Here is a 16918-nt window from a genome sequence, read left to right on the forward strand (position 1 = left end):
ATTTAATTACTAATAAAGCTAATTAAGCATGTATACTGCTAAAGGAAAGTGAGGAAAAGAAAAATTCATCTCATTCAAGAGTTAAGATTTGACATTTCATCTAAAACAGCAAAAATGAACTTGTAAAACTATTCCTAGTTTGTAATTTCTTAAAAATAGTATGGCTAAAAAATAATAATCTGTATGTACCATAAAACTATTAAGGAATTTTACCAAGTATAAGGTAAACATACAAAATCAATTAAATATTTCTATATTAATAACAGAAAATAAATTATACCACTTGTAATAGCTCCAAAACTTTAAATATTTACATATCAATCTAACAAAAAATTGCTCTGTACGCTGACAACTACAAAACACTGATGAAAGAAATGAAATGGATGTGGTCAAGATGGTGGAGCGGGGAGACGCTGAACTCATCTCCCATGGGCACACCAAAAATACAACTAATATTTACAGAGCAACTACTGATGAGAACAACCAGAATCCAGCAGAAAAGATCTTCTACAACTAAAAATATAAAGAAGGAACCACAACAAGATGGGAAGGAAAGGTGGAAATGCAAAATAGTCAAATCCTTACCCCCAGGTGAGCAACCCACAAACAGGAGAATAACTGTAACTGTAGAGATTCTCCCCAAGGGGCAAGAGATCTGAATCCCACATTGGGCTTCCTCACCAGGAAGACAAGTCCCCAGAACTTCTGGCTTTGTAGGCCAGCAGTGCTCTCTTTCAGGTGAACCAGTGGGCTGTAAGAAATAAAGACTCTACTCTTAAATGGTGCACACAAAATCTCACACCCTCTGGGACCCAGGACAGAAGCAATAATTTGAAAGGAGCATGGGTCAGACCCACCAGCTAATTTTGGAGAACCTCCCAGAGAGGCAGGAGGAAACTGGGGACACAGACACTTGTGGCAGATGTTTCAGGAGTTTGTTCTATCTCAAGGCCACTGGTGCTGGCAAGTGTCATTTTGGAATCTTCCTTTTAACTTATTAGCAAAAGGACCTGGCCATGCCCACCAGTCTATGGGCACCAGTACTGGGACACCTCAGGCCAAGTCAAGCAAGTAGCCCAGCTGGGGCACAGCCCCACTCACCAGCAGGCCTCTTGTGCCCTGAGTCTCGCCATGACACATCTCTGTCCACCAGAGGGTCTAGGACTTAGGCCCACACACCAGTATACAAGCACTAGTCCTGGAATCCCCAGCAGCAGCATCAGAACCTGGCTCCAGCCACCAGTGGGCTGGTACTAGCCTCAGGACCAGCCTCACCCACCATCAGTTTCGCATGTAACACTATAACTCCCAGGAGATAAAATAGGCAATACATTCTTCAACACAAATTGTAGCAGTATTTTCTTAGCTCAGTCTCCTAAAGCCAAAAAAAATAAAAATAAAAGCAAAAATAAATGGGACCTGATCAAACTTGAAAGCTTTTTGCACAGCAAAGGAAATCATGAACACAATGAAAATAACCCCACAGAACAGAAAATATTTGCAAATGCTGCAATCAACAAGGGGTTAATATCCAAAACATATGAACAACGGATACAACTCGGTATTAAAACAACCCACCCAACCAAAAAATGGACAGAAGACCTAAATAGACATTTCTCCAAAAAGACATTCAGATGGCCAACAGGCACATGAAAAGATGCTCAATATCGCTAATTGTTCAGTTCAGTCGCTCAGTCGTGTCCGACCCTTTGCAACCCCATGAATCACAGCATGTCAGGCCTGTCCATCACCAACTCCAAGAGTTCACTCAGACCCACATCCATCGAGTCAGTGATGCCATCCAGCCACCTCATCCTGTCGTCCCCTTCTCCTCCTGCCCCCAATCCCTCCCAGCATCAGGGTCTTTTCCAATGAGTCAACTCTTCGCATGAGGTGGCCAAAGTACTGGAGTTTCAGCTTTAGCATCATTCCTTCCAAAGAAATTCCAGGGCTGATCTCCTTCAGAATGGACTGGTTGGATCTCCTTGCAGTCCAAGGGACTCTCAAGAGTCTTTTCCAACACCACAGTTCAAAAGCATCAATTCTTCGGCATTATTAGAGAAATGCAAATCAAAAGTACAATGAGGTATCAATTCACACTGGCCAGAATCATCATTTTGAAGTCCATAAACAGTAAGTGCTGGAAAGTATGTGGAGAAAAGGGAACTAACTCTCTTACGCTGCTGGGACTGTAAACTGACGCAGCCACTAAGGAAAACAGTATGGAAGTACCTTAAAAAAATAAAAATATAGTTGCCATATGATCCAGTAATCCCATTCCTGGGCATATACCTGGAAAAGAGGAAAACTCTAACTGGAAAAGATACAAGCACCACAATGTTCATAGCAGCACTATTTATAATACTCAACATGGAAGCAACCCAAGCGTCCATCAAAAGACAACTGGCTTAAAAAGATATGGTGTGTGTGTGTATACATATATATGTGTACATGCATAAGGCGTGTATACATGTATAAAACACACACAATGGAATGCTATTTAACCCAAAAAAGAATGAAATATTTCCAATTATAGCAACACATGGATGGACCTAGAGAATACTATGCTTAGCGAAGTCAGTCAGAAAGAGAAAGACAAATACTATATGATGTCATTTATTTGTGGAATCTAAAAAATAATACAAATCAATCTACACACAAAAACCGAAACAGACCCACAAACATAGGAAACAAACTTATGTTTACCAAAAAGGGAGAGGAGGGAAAAATTAGGAGTAGGGGATTAACAGACACAAATTATTATACATAAAATAGACGAGCAAGAAGGATTTACTATATATAGCACAGCAAATTATGGCTCAGTGGTAAAGAATCCGCCTGCCAATGCAGGAGACATGGGTTCAGTTCCTGGATTGGGAAGATCCCCTGGAGAAGGAAATGGCAATTCACTCCAGGAATTCTTGCCTGGGAAATCCCATGGACAGAGAAGCCTGAAGGGCTACAGTCTAAGGGTCACAAGAGAGTCAGACATGACTTAGTGGCTAAACAACAACAATAACAACAGGAGTCATACCCAGGATCTTGTAATAACCTATAATGGAACACAATTGCAAAAAACAAATTACTATGCTATACTCCTGAAATCAACACAATATTGTAAATCAACTGTATTTCAAAAAAAAAAAAAAGAGGTAAAATCCCTAGATCTAATATATATATACCAAGACTGCCAAAAGCAGATGGGGTAGAAGAACAGTAAAGAAAGAAGTGGAAATAAGAACAGAGTACTATGAAAAACTACTTAGCCCAACACACTAGCCTGGTAACTTTTCCTTTTCCCTACTCAATCCCTTTTTTTTTTAACCTCTCTAGCAACTACAGCAGCCAACTTCAAATAATTGGCAGAGAAAAACCCAAATTGTTCAATAACATATAATAAGGACAGCATAACATCAAATTTCTATAAGAAAAATTGAAGAGGCAAAAAGGCGCAAAACTGATTAAAAAGAACAGTCAAAAAAATGTTGACCCAAAGCAGAGAAAAAAATGAAATTATATATTCTGCCACTGCCATAAATTGAAAAATGAATGAAGCAATCACCTCCCTGAAGGACGAGCAAAAAGAAGAAAAACAAGAGCCCCCAAAAAACAGATGTTAAAAAAAAAAAAGATATCAGATGTGCTTAGGGAAAGAATGATGAAGACAAAAAATGGAAGAAAAAACATGTAGTGTTCGTTAGAGTAAGAAACCTGGCAACTCTTAACCAAGTGCTTAAGGTTAACATCACCAATAATGTCATAAAGAGATCATGTATCTCCTTTATACGATATGATGAAGACACTTCACCTCTGGTATTCTTTTCATAAACCAATACGCCCAGTCTAATCATGAGAAAAACATCAGACAAAATGCAAATCGAGACAGTCTACAAAAACATCTGACAAGTATTTCTCAAAACTTGTCAAGGTCCTGAAGAACAAGAAAAGACTAGGAAGTTGTTCTAGACCAAAGAACATTACGGAGACATGACAACTAAATGTGATGGGTACTCTGCACTGGGTCCTGTGACAGAAAATGAGCACTAATGAGAAAACCCGTGAAACTCAAGTAAAACGTGTCATTTCTTAAAAATCCTTGATTCATGAAGACACTAAAAAGAAAAACTTATTGGTTACCTCTGGAGGCAGTTAGGCAATTATTCTGAAAAACAGTAAGTAAAGGGAAAGGTCCAGCATATATCCTGTCTTATATGAATACCCAAAATACTAACAAAGGAAACCAAATAATTAAGAAAAGTTCTTCATTATGAAAGTCTTCTTTACAGAATTCCAACTAATAAAGAAATGACAACATTAGAATATCACTACTTGCAACAGCTAATGAAATATGGATCTAGCCAATAATCAATAATGGCTTCCAAATCACTAGATGAAAAGCTGACAGAGAATATCATGATGGATGAACTGGGATGGCATCTGATCCCATGATCAATTCTAACATCACAAAAAGAGAAATCAGTCATTATGTGTCTCTGGATCTGATGCAACAGAATACATAACATCGCCTATGAAAATGCAAGAAAGAAAACAAAATCACTCTTGCTGAGTACCCTTTGGGAAGAAAGTCATATATTTCTAAAACATATGGTGACTATAAGGCAAAACAAAGCTAACAAGCCTTCTGGTGAAGCTGACTTTGGCTTCTGCCATTTCCAATTGGACATTTAGTAAGTGTAGCTTAAGCAAGTTCAGTACTTAGAGAGAAAATATTTAAACAGAAAACAAATAAGCCAACGTAGTAAAGACATGCATGCACATAGGAAATATCTACAATCATGCTGTTTAAGCATGCAATAGCTTTACACTTTCACAAATTTCCATCACTAAAGATGTTGTAGTACTAGTCACAACCAAGGATGGCAATTTTTAGAAAGAATTATAGACTCATTGGAAAAGGCCCTGATGCTGGGAAAGACTGAGGGCAGGAGGAAAAAGGGGTGATAGAGGATGAGATGGTTGGATGGCATCATCAACATAATGGACATGAGTTTGAGCAAACGCCAAGAGATAATGAAGGACAGGGAAGCCTAGAATGCTGCAGTTCATGGGGTCATAAAAGAGTGGGACACAACTTAGTGACTTAACAACAACAAAGTTAATTCAATGTATTCAAATTGAGTTATTGATAAGAATCATAACATTATGACCCAAAAGAGGTCCCCATGGAACTATATAATATGTATATATAACATATTATATATAGAGAACTATATAAATAGATTTCTAAATGATGCATTAAAAACCAATAGCTATTATAGTAATTAAAAACCATACAGACTTAGAGAGTATTAAAGTCTGACAGTTTTTTTAATTCAGTCAATCCTAATTTCTATATACTGAATTTGCCTAAATCTAGAAACACATGCACTGTTACATGTAAACAACAGTAGGTACCAAAAACCAGATTTTAAACTATGATAAACTTGAAATTCATATTTAGAAGAAACACAAAAACCTCCCTATAAAACTTCTTGTATCCAGGAACTAAATTGACAGGTTGATAAGGGAGCCACGAAGTCCATAAAGTCCCAAAGAGGCTCATCAGCTTTACCAATACCATGTGAAACCATCATTCCTAACCTTTTAGGAGCTATCTATAAACAGTTTTAGTTTCATGACAAACCCCCACTACTACTTTCTGAAGCTGCCATATGCACTTAAGTTTTTTCAAACTATTGTTTGCATAATTCTATAAAACCTATTGGGAGATGAATGTACAGTACGAAAGGACTGGACAGCACCTAAATACAACATAAAACGTTATCAGTAATATCTGTAGCTCTGTGCCTGTGCTCAGTTGCATCCAAGTCTTTGTGACCCCATGGACTGTAGCCTGCCAGGCTCCTCTGTCCATGGGATTTTTCAGGCAAGAATACTGGAGTGGGTTGCCATTTTCTACTCCAGGGGATCTGACCCAGGGATTAAACCCATGTCTCCTGCATCTCATGCACTGGCAGGCAGATTCTTAACCACTGAGCCACCTGGAAATCTGTAATAAGTCTGCTTAGTCACTCAGTCATGTCCAGACTTTGTAACCCTTGAATTGTAGCCCACCAGTCTCCTGTGTTCATGGGATTTTTCAGGCAAGAATACTAGAGTGGGTTGCCATTTCCTTCTCCAGGGGATCTTCAAAAAGATCCCCTGGATCTTAGTAATAAGTCTACCAGACATTTTTAAAAAAAGCTATTTCAAGCTCTAACATACCAGACCTCTACTCTTAAATTCAGCGAGAAGGCTGAAACTTCGATAACCAAATATGCCAAATCTGGAAAAAGCATAGAAGAGCATATAACATTCTTACCAAAAACATGAACTACCGATTATGAATGTCTACTCTGTCCCTCGCCTTTTCCATATGTACTATTTCAAACTCAATCAGCTCTCTGAGGCAGAGGTATGATTATCAACTTACAGATAAGGAAACGAAGGTTCAAGTAAGTTACGTTACCAAAGGCCATACAGATGGTATTAGGTCAAATGACAAATCTGTTACCTACCACATAACCATACCACAAAAGATCAACCGTAATTCTTCAAAGAAAAATATGACTGTCGCTAGTAAAAGAAAATGTAATCTGTAATTCTGAACTTGTTTCTGAGCTATAAGAAAAAAAAAATAGTTCTCCATAATTTCAATTAGTCTGAGAAAAAAGTGAATTCATAATCTTTAATTTTTATTCATAGGAATTAATTGCACAAGCACCTTCCATTTATATAAACTAAAACATGAATAAGCTAAATACATAATTTCCCAAAGACACAGATAAATTATTACTTCGTCTCTCCACAAAGCTTTCACTAGATATCCCTCCAAAGAACTTAATGTCACACAACTGGGCAGATATCTAAAAGATCTGCCCTTACAGACAAGCTCAAAAATTCTAGCTTCCTAATGCTAAAGTCGGAGAAGGCAATGGCACCCCATTCCAGTACTCTTGCCTGTAAAATCCCATAGATGGAGGAGCCTGGTAGGCTGCAGAAGAATCGGACAGACTGAGCGACTTCACTTTCACTTTCATGCATTGCAGAAGGAAATGGCAGCCCACTCCAGTGTTCTTGCCTGGAGAATCCCAGGGAAGGGGGAGCCTGGCGGGCTGCCGTCTATGGGGTCACATAGAGTCAGACACAACTGAAGTGACTTAGTAGCAGCAGCAATGCTAAAGTGATTACAAAAAATGGAATCTGGAATCCTAATGAAGGTTATGAGCTCCAAGATAATACTAAACATTACATCCCATGTTATAATCAAGATGTTGATAAGAAATTATATGGATTAAACAAAGCCAACTGCCTTTTTCCTCCTCTCCAAATAACTAAAACTGTGCCCCTAAGGATTATTACCACATCCTCAAAAGAAGATTAGGGTTAACTAATAATTATGCATTTCCTGGAGTAAACACAACTCCAGTATTTTGTTTGGTAAAGCCTGGACCTTTTTAATTGGATGTTTATAACTTGATTTCTTTAGCTGTCTTTAAAAATAATATTTAAAAGTTTGATACTTAAAATTGCATAAAACTAAATTATTTAGGCACAAAACAAAGGAATTCAATTTGCCTTTAGTATTCCAACTAAAGACTTCCTGTTAACAGCAGAATTTCTTTCTTTGGCACATACAGTAACTGCCTGACTGGTATGTAGGCCAAAATGTTAAAGGTCAAATTTCACAGCTAAATGTAGAACATCCTGGCCCTAAAGCCCTTTAAGATATTATACAACTTGTTTCTCTGTACTTCTGCTAACTACAATAAGATGAAATGAACCCTTGAGACAAGGTGTTTCCTAAAAGTTTAATAACTAATGGGCAGGAATTACTACTCTCAGGGCTTCCATGGTGGCTCAGATGGTCACGTCACAGAACTCCTCTTCCATACCTTGTTTACACTTATTACATTAGTAACAGCAACCACAATTTAACACCTGTGAAAATAAACCTGTCTAGAACACATCCTTACTCTCCCACAAACTTACTTTCTCCTTTCCATTCATTCAAATTTCTTGAACTCTCTCCAGCATATGAAAATACAGTAAGTTTCAAGATGAATTCAAAAAATTTCCAGCTACTGTCTCATATTCAGACTTTTTCCCCTCTGGAAAAGACAGCTATTAGGCTTTTCTATTTGGTTAATAATTGGTTATTAATCCTCCCCTGCCACTTAAGAGACTCCTGCAAAGTAGTACCATTTTTATCTCTGAAAGGTATAATATTAATCTTATTGCCCTGGTATAAATTAATGTTTAAGTGAAATTTCTTAAGCATGTGCCACTGCTGCAATTAATACAAATCTTTTTTTAATAACTATTTAATTTGAAAAAATATCCAATTAACTTTTATTTATTTCTAAAATATAATTGGGAAAAGTTGTTTTAAAGTCCGTCATTAAAATGATAAGAACCGTATCAGATTGCATAAGAAGGATCCTAAGATGGGATCAGTAGAAATTTAGTCTTTACAGTATTTACTCAACACTTTTCAGTATTTTAAAATATTTTAAATTGGTAACAGATTTTAACTTGGTATCATTAATTTCTTCACACTTTAGGCATAAAAGTGTCATGAGCTATCAGTGATGTGTGCAACATAAATATATATAGGAAAGGTAAATAGATATGGGAAAGGTAAATGTGAACAACAATCTTTATTAATGACAAATTGATTGCTATAAGCTATTTTCAGTACAGACTTGAAATTTGTAGATCCATTCACTTATTCAATCATCTATTTTTACAGTACCTCCTACATAACCAGGTGCTTTGCTAATCCTATCTGACTCTCTTCTTTTCCCCTTCATCCATCAATAACCATCAGTGGCCAAGGCCATTCAATACAGATTTATCCCACTTCTCCCCTTTCCAAATGATCCCAGACTAGGTCAGGTCCTCACTAACATTCAAAATACTGGGACTTCCCTGATGGTATAGTGGCCAAGACTCCCAAGGCAGAGGATCAGGGTTCAATCCTTGATCAGGGACCTAGATCTCACATGACACAACTTAAGAGTTATCATGGTGCAACTGACATCCAGTGCAAATATTTAAAATATTAACCATAAGACATGCAACAAATGGAAAATTACAGGGCACTGAAATGCCACATAAATAGTGCTTAACATTAAGAAACTCATTCAAGTTAAAAAGCAGGTATACGAAACTGTATTGGGTATAATCACAACACTGTTTAAAAAATAAAAAGAATGTCATGCAAAAAGATGAACAAAATAAATACAAAGAACCTCAGGTATCATGAGTGCTTTACCTTTACTTTTCTGCATTTTGCAAATTTCTTATAACAAGCAGGTATTACTTTAAAAAAATTTATAAAAATGAACTTTATTTTTAAAACTCCCTACTGGATAACAAACTATTTCTAAGGTTAAAAATTACACGATATTCAGTTCAGTTCAGTCACTCAGTCGTGTCTAACTCTTTGCAATCCCATGGACTGCAGCACACCAGGCCTCCCTGTCCATCAACAACTCCTGGAGCTTACTCAAACTCATGTCCATCGAGTCAGTGATGCCAACCATCTCATCCTCTGTCGTCCCATTCTCCTCCTGCCTTCAATCTTTCCCAACATCAGGGCCTTTTCAAATGAGTCAGTTCTTTGCATCAGGTGGCCAAAGTATTGGAGTTTAAGCTTCAACATCAGTCCTTCCAATGAACACCCAGGACTGATCTCCTTTAGGATGGACTGGTTGGATCTCTTTGCAGTTCAAGGGATGCTCAAGAGTCTTTTCCAACACCACAGTTCAAAAGCATCAATTCTTCGGCACTCAGCTTTCTTTACAGTCCAACTCTCATATCCAAACATGACTAGTGGAAAAACCATAGCTTTGACTAGACGGACCTTTGTTGGCAAAGTAATGTCTCTGCTTTTTAATATGCTGTCTAGATTGGTCATAGCTTTCCTTCCAAGGAGCAAGTGTCTTTTAATTTCATTCCTACAGTCACCATCTGCAGTGATTTTGGAGCCCCAAAAAATAAAAGTCACTCCACTCACTGTTTCCATTGTTTCCCCATCTATTTGCCATGAAGTGATGGGACTGGATGCCATGACTTAGTTTTCTGAATGTGGATATTAGAAATAGCCAAAATAAACACTGAAGTATGCAACTGTCAATCCTTTAACCTAGAAGCACCTTAAAAACAAGAAAGGTACTCACCTATTTTCACTGCAGTATTTCTATGTCTAGAAAACCTCTCCTCTTCAGTATCCCAATGAGACTTGAATGTCAGCTTTCACAAAATAAGCTGCTCTTGCCACCTTTTCCAGACTATTCTTCAATTTTCAAAACTTACGTTATTTATTTTCTCCTAAACTTGTAATTAAATCTCATTTTTCCTTCAAATGCATCGTAAGTTTGTACTTCGTCTATAACACCACTGGTACCTGGGGTCCTCTTTCCTCTAGCAATCTATTCCAAGTACAACTAGTAAACTAATATTTAAACACTGCTTTCATAAAAGTAAAATCTTCAAAGCCTTCTGCTTGACCTGAGTTTAAATTGTATAGCCTGCTATTGCATCACTAATCTCTTTTCCACCTTATTCAAACTTATTCCAACTTATTTCTTCAAACTAGACAGAACTACACAGTTCCCTGGATTTATGTATCTGCTGTTTTCACTATTTTTCACCTACAATGTCCTTTTTATGTCTCCTGTCAATCTGAAGTCCAAGCTCAAAGAAAACAGTTCAGATCCCACCTCTTCCACGAACGATTCTCTATGCATTCTAGCTTATGCTGATCTCTCTTCTGACTCCCCTTACACAAAGTGCAACAACTAACTCACCTGTGATCATTTGGCATATATGGGTTTTGTTCTCCCAATTAAGGTATCAGAACACAGATACCAAAAGGGAAAATACTAGACATATAAACATTAATGCCAAATGAATGAGGTGTAAATGTATCAGATATTTTTCATTTTTATCTTGTCAAACTGTACAGCCTACAACTTACTAGGAAAAAAAATCAGATGAAAAAGTTTGATTTTTCAGCTTGCTTCAGTTTACCGAGTGTAACCTAGTACTTTAGGAATAAAGTTGAACTGTGCATTTTACCTCTCTCTTCTGCTCCTTGTACTATGTCCCAAAGTCAGCAAATACAGAAAGCAGAGTTTAAAAAATTATATGGAAAATATTTTTCCCCGTTGCAAAAAGAACAAAAGGACACAACACACAATCAACCATTTGACAATCAGCCTTTTTAAACCTGGGAAATAATTATTTAACTACAAAAACAGGTCTGTTAAAAACAAAACAGAGCAAGTTCTAGCTAAGCTATGATGCAGTTGCCCATGGTATCACCTACCATGCCCAATTCTTCCTATTTGCCTTTGCTTTCCCAGGTTTAAGTCCAGTTTCTCTGAAATCCTAACCATCCCATTTACCAAATCTAAACCTAGAGTCAATCCAACTACAGACATTAAAATCTCTAAGTTTTCAAAGTTCCTACTGCCTAGATAGCCTTCAGATATGTACCTAGCTTTTATAAAGTAAGTTAAATAGATGAGTTAAGGGACATAAAATTCTTTCCCTCAGTGCAGGTGAGTAATTATTTGCAAGCTGGTTTAGCAAGACTAGCAGAACAGAGTAGTAGTTCTCTAAGAGTATCTGTTGGCTTTCCAAGAAAATCCAGAAAACAACATCACCTGAATGAAGTGTTAATAAATCTAAATATACAAGCTAATGCCATATTTATATTTTAAGTTACCTGAAGCATGCCTCCCCTGATTCTGTGGCATTCTTTGGAAGAGATCATGGTTGTATTCATAATACCTATAGTCTTCATGTCCACGATCTCCAAGTGGGCGCCTCCTCTGACCATCAAAATAATTATCTGAATAATAATATCGGGAACCAGAGTCTCCATTTTCGGGAGCAAAGTTAACTTCTGTTAAAAATGACTGAGAAGAGCCATATTCCCTAGGGACATCTGCTAGACTCCTCGCAAGGTAAGAAGGTGCAGATAATCTGTTGCTTTCTCTTCTCATCATTTCATGAGGTGTTCTTTGAATTGGAGTTCTAAGGAAACTATGGTTTCTTGAAACTATTCCATCTCCAGAAGCTGAAAAGGCATTAGCGCTTGAATCTGGAAGACAGATATCAGTTCGTCTTGGAATTGTTGGACCGTGCCGGATAAAAGAAGGCATAAGATCTATAATAAAACAAAAGAATAAAATGAGTAGTAAGTAATATGCTTTTCCAAAGTTGTTTATTTACATCTTACCCCAAAATGAAAAATTTCAATGGACTTAAGAAAACACAATCAGAAACTTTAGCAAAGTATCTGGGTATTTTAAATTGAGGCTGATTGCCATATTCCCACTCAAATGAATTTATAATTTGTATGAATGTGTTATAAGTATGCTCTACCAGATTCAAACATATTCTGCATACTACCAAACATAATATAATGAAACATCAGTAAGTTTAACTACAAAATATGTATTAATGCTCATGAATAAATGTATAAAAATAGTAAACAATCTAACAAATGAATACAGTTACCAGCATAATTTAACATTAGTTTGTTTTGCAGATTGTACTTCATTCCCAAACTCTTCTTTAAGTAAAACACAATTTAAAAAATGAAACAGATCATAATGCTATTCTCAAACATGTAAAGGCGAATTCCTTAAAAAAAAATTTAAAAATTATTAACCTGGCATTCCTACTCTTGGAATTATGTAGCAATAGTACAATACTCAAAAGATGGAAAAACTAAAAATTAAGCTATGAAAATTAAAAAATTTTTTTAATCTCATTTCAAAGAGACACACAAATGTTGAATCAGTTCAAAAACAAACAAACAAACAAACAAAAAACGCCAAGTCTAAAACCATTACAATTCAAAACAATTAAGAACAATTACAATTCAAAACAGAAGAAAACAGGGCAATGGCTTTAAGGGTACAGTACTTCTGAATATAAAACTTAAATAAATACCTTAAGCATTCCTGGTTAGAAAGCAAACACCTTTAAAACAAGAAGAAAACTGGATCTGGAGACCATTTTATTAGTTCACTAAGTAGACAGTATCAGAGGGCACGCATATTAATATGCAACAGAAGCCAAACACACAAAAATTAGTAACCGAATAAACAAGGTTCAACATTTGATGAAACTAAAACAAAATACTATATATCAAAAGTTATTTGCTAAAAGGTGTGGCAAACATATTTCATGATTTTAAGGAATGTTGAATAACACTGTTATCTGAAGCTAACTGCAAGCTAACCTAAACTTGGCCAAAATCCTAAGAGAATATGTAAATGAAAAATAAACTATTAAAAAAAGTTTTTAAAAATCAAGTTTCAGGTTACTGATGTACCCATCTGATCTGTTCTGTAAGAAAGCATTGCAAATACAAGGATAAATCTGGAAGGTTGATGATGTGGTTATAATGGGAAAACATGCTCTCCACCCCTTTTTGTGTGATCTTGGGCAAATATTACCAGGAACCTCTATGAAAAGCTTTCCCAATTACAATATGAGGTAATGCTTAAGTCACAAAGTCACCAGCTTCCAAGAAGGAAACTTACACAAAGGACCCAGCATTTAGTATGAACACCAAAAAACTTGCTCCTTACCTCACAAATGTTCTGAACACATAAGCAAGAATTAAAAACGTAAAAGATTCAGGAAGAAAATTAGAGTCAAATACTTAAATTGAAGATAAAGTGCCAGCGAAATGCACTCTATTAAAAAATGTTTATAACCACACACACAACTTTTTTCGTAATTTTCCCCAAAGTATGATGGAAATTATTTTGAGTCTTTGGCGGATTTCTAGGAGGTTTTATTTGAAGAAATTCTCATGAACACAGCCAAACACATATAATTTTGGCTCTTCAACCCTGAGATCTACAACTGAGGAGGCTTTTTGGACAGCAGCTACAATAGCGACGGTCAGCTTTCACCTCCGGACGTCATCATCCAATAGCTGGACTAAGAATTCTACTCAAGCGTTCGCACAACTACGAGCAGAGCAAGTGACACCCACAGTGTTTGCAAACACAATGCAAATCTAGACGTCACAAGAGGAAAACGTGCCCCAGTGTAATCCCTTTAATTCCTACAGAACCAGCGGATGAGCAATTTGTTTCCTAAAGAATATCTTTCTTCCAGTAATCAAAACCAACAACATAGTTTCAAGAAGGGAAGTCTGTGGATTTTGACGGGCGGGACAGGGGGCGGAGGGTGGGAACAGAGGTGGACTAACTTAAGTTTTTTACTCTTTATCAGCTTTCAAACAACGAACATCACTCCAGGCATTAAAAAAAAAAAAAAATCACAGAGGCCAAAAGGAAAGTGAAGCCGCGGGGAGCGGCGTCGGACACCCAGCCCGGGTCCCCCGCGGCCCGCGGCCGCCCAGGCCAGGTGTGGGCGCACCCCGCCCGACACTCACTCCGCAGCAGAGGCGACGTCTCCTTCTTCACGTACTTCCCCTGCACCTCGGCCGGCTTGGACACTTCGTTTTTGGTTTTCTTCCGGGACAGCATCCTTGACCACGAGGCCCCAGTCCACGCCAAGCAGCCGCCCTAAGGCTCCGCGCCGGGCGCCGGGTGTCCCCGCCGCCACCTCCGCCGGCGTCGCCGCCTCCTTCCCTCCCGAGCCGCCGCCGCCGCCGCCGCCGCCGCCGCCTCTCCGCAGCCCGGGGTTGCCCACAAGGACTGCCGCATGTTCGGGGCGCTAAGCGCGCCGGTCACCGCTCAATCGCTTGTCAGTTCCTTCCCGGAAGTCGGCCGGCTCCGCGTCGTTGCCCGAGGACTCCGAGAGAAGAGCCAGGAACGCCCGGCCAGGGCCATGGTCCGCTGCTGACCACCTAGTAACCGCTACTGCTGCCGCCGCTGTCGCCGCCTACGTCCCGTAAACTTTCCCTGCGGCCGCTGGGAATTCTGGGAAACTCGACGCAGCGCGAGCGCCGCCGCCCCTCCCCCACCTGCTCCTGGGCGTGGCTCGGGCCCGAGGACGCGGGGCCGCCCTCTCAGCTAACGGGTCGTCCCAGCGTCTTCAGGAGGAGGAGCGGCTGCTTTCACTCCCGCTCGGCGAGGAGCAGGTCTGGTGGGCACTTTGGACGAAACGTGCCAGACTGAGCGCAGGAGGCCGTGGCGCGCTCCTGCAGAGAAACCTCCTCTACCCGCAGATTTTTCTCTCAGGACCTTGAGGGAGCTGGTAATGCCCCCAAGATGCATTCGCGTCCTCGGCCACGAAAGAGGACGTCCCTCTTGGAGTTTTTGGGGCTGGTAAATTCAAGCCCGTAATAGCACAGAACGCCTGTAGAGTCGAAGGAACGCCACCCTTACGCTAATGCTGCAGCCAAAGAAATCTAGATCTTTTTGTTGAAAACACCCCGTTAGTGCCAGGGAGTGTGCGTCTTTCTGATAAAGGAAAACACGGAGGAAGAAGCCGAAGTGGTGTTTCTGTTATCTGTGATGCAAGATAAATTTGATATTAGCGTGATTTATTTATCACTATCATTATCCACCATATATTTCCTCTTGGAAATATGGAGTTGTCAATGGAAAAAAAATAATCTCTCATGGGAATACAAAAGAGTTTTATTTGAGCCGAACTGGGAAATACAAGTCCAGAAGACAGCTTCTCAGGTAACTCTGAGGACATCCTGAGGGGAAGCATGGTTTTCAGCATAGTTTTGTCAGAACAAAACATTCAATAAGTCAGGAATATATTCCTTCAAGGTTTCAAAAAAAAAAAATCAGTTTGGAACACACGAAGTTATTATTGCCTTGGTACGTGGAAAGGGAGTCATCCCTGAAGCAGTAAAAGCATTGGCATCCCAGGAAGGGAGACATTGAATTTTTGTCTTTATCATGGACAGCCTTGTTAAGTGTTAGTTGCCCAGTCACCAGATTACTTCTAAGTTAATGAGCCTGTTAATAAAGCAGATGTACACTATGTGTTGGATAATCCACAAACAGGGCATTTTAGCTAAGGTAAAAACTTGTGTGCAATCCAGAGTGACTTCTTCAGACCTCAGTATGTGAAAATTTCTTTCATAGAGTTAAATACTCCTATTTTAGATTTCTTTCTGTTTCTGTTTTTGAGAATTTTGAGCACTAAAGGTCAAGACCTGGGATTTTTAATCTAAAAGAAACCCTGCTTTCTTCTATTTAACTTAGCAAAGGTGCAAAATGATCAGGATAACATTTGAGAAATAAGATGGGATCCACCTCTAGTGACCAAATTGAGGCTTTGACAATGGAAAGTGCTTTCTTTCCCTAAGATAGGAACCATCTTACAAGAGATGTAAACAACTAACAAAAGGCAAGGAATTTTCTACTTACACAAGATTGTGTGTGTGTGTTAGTTGCTTAGTCATGTCTGACTCTTTGCAACCCCATAGACTGTAGCCCACCAGGCCCCTCTGTCCATGGGATTCTCCAGGCAAGAACACTGGAGTGGGTTGCCGCTTCCTACTCCAAAAGGAACTATAGAGAAAAAATGAAGTTGCTCAGTCATGTCGGACTCTTTGCAACCCCATGGACTGTAGCCTACCAGGCTCCTCCCTCCATGGAATTTTCCAGGCAAGAGTACGGGAGCGGGTTGCCATTTCCTTCTCCAACTACACAAGATTAGGAAGATGGTAAAACTTTGTTTTTCCATGAACAAGTAAGACATTTTGTTTAGTGCCTGTCTCCATCTTTACATACTTTATGATCCCATGACACTGATCTCTCACTATTTATTCAATAACTAAAAGTGTTTCTTGAGCATCCACTATGCTCCAGACTATTCTAGGTGCTTGGTCTATAGCTACAGGCAAAGATATAGTTAGGGGCTTCCCTGGTGGCTCAGATGGTAAAGAATCTGCCTGCAATGCCTGGATTCAATCCCTGGGTCTGAAAGATCCCCTGGAGAAGGGAGTGGC

General features: G+C 38.9%; 1 protein-coding gene across 1 annotated transcript in view; it reads right to left on the reverse strand.

Annotated features, from left to right (window-relative positions):
- Positions 1-14976, reverse strand: part of SAV1 (salvador family WW domain containing protein 1) — a 28609-nt gene extending 13633 nt beyond the window's left edge. The window contains exons 1-2 of the mRNA XM_069597890.1: positions 14435-14976; positions 11738-12181 (exon numbers count right to left, since the gene is read on the reverse strand). Coding sequence (XP_069453991.1) covers positions 11738-12181; positions 14435-14528 — 538 coding nt within the window. The 5' untranslated portion in view covers positions 14529-14976. The remainder of the gene's footprint in view (positions 1-11737; positions 12182-14434) is intronic.
- Positions 14977-16918: the final 1942 nt, after the last annotated feature.

The sequence above is a fragment of the Ovis canadensis genome, chromosome 7 (assembly GCF_042477335.2).
Source record: "Ovis canadensis isolate MfBH-ARS-UI-01 breed Bighorn chromosome 7, ARS-UI_OviCan_v2, whole genome shotgun sequence".
NCBI classification, from domain to species: Eukaryota; Metazoa; Chordata; class Mammalia; order Artiodactyla; family Bovidae; genus Ovis; species Ovis canadensis.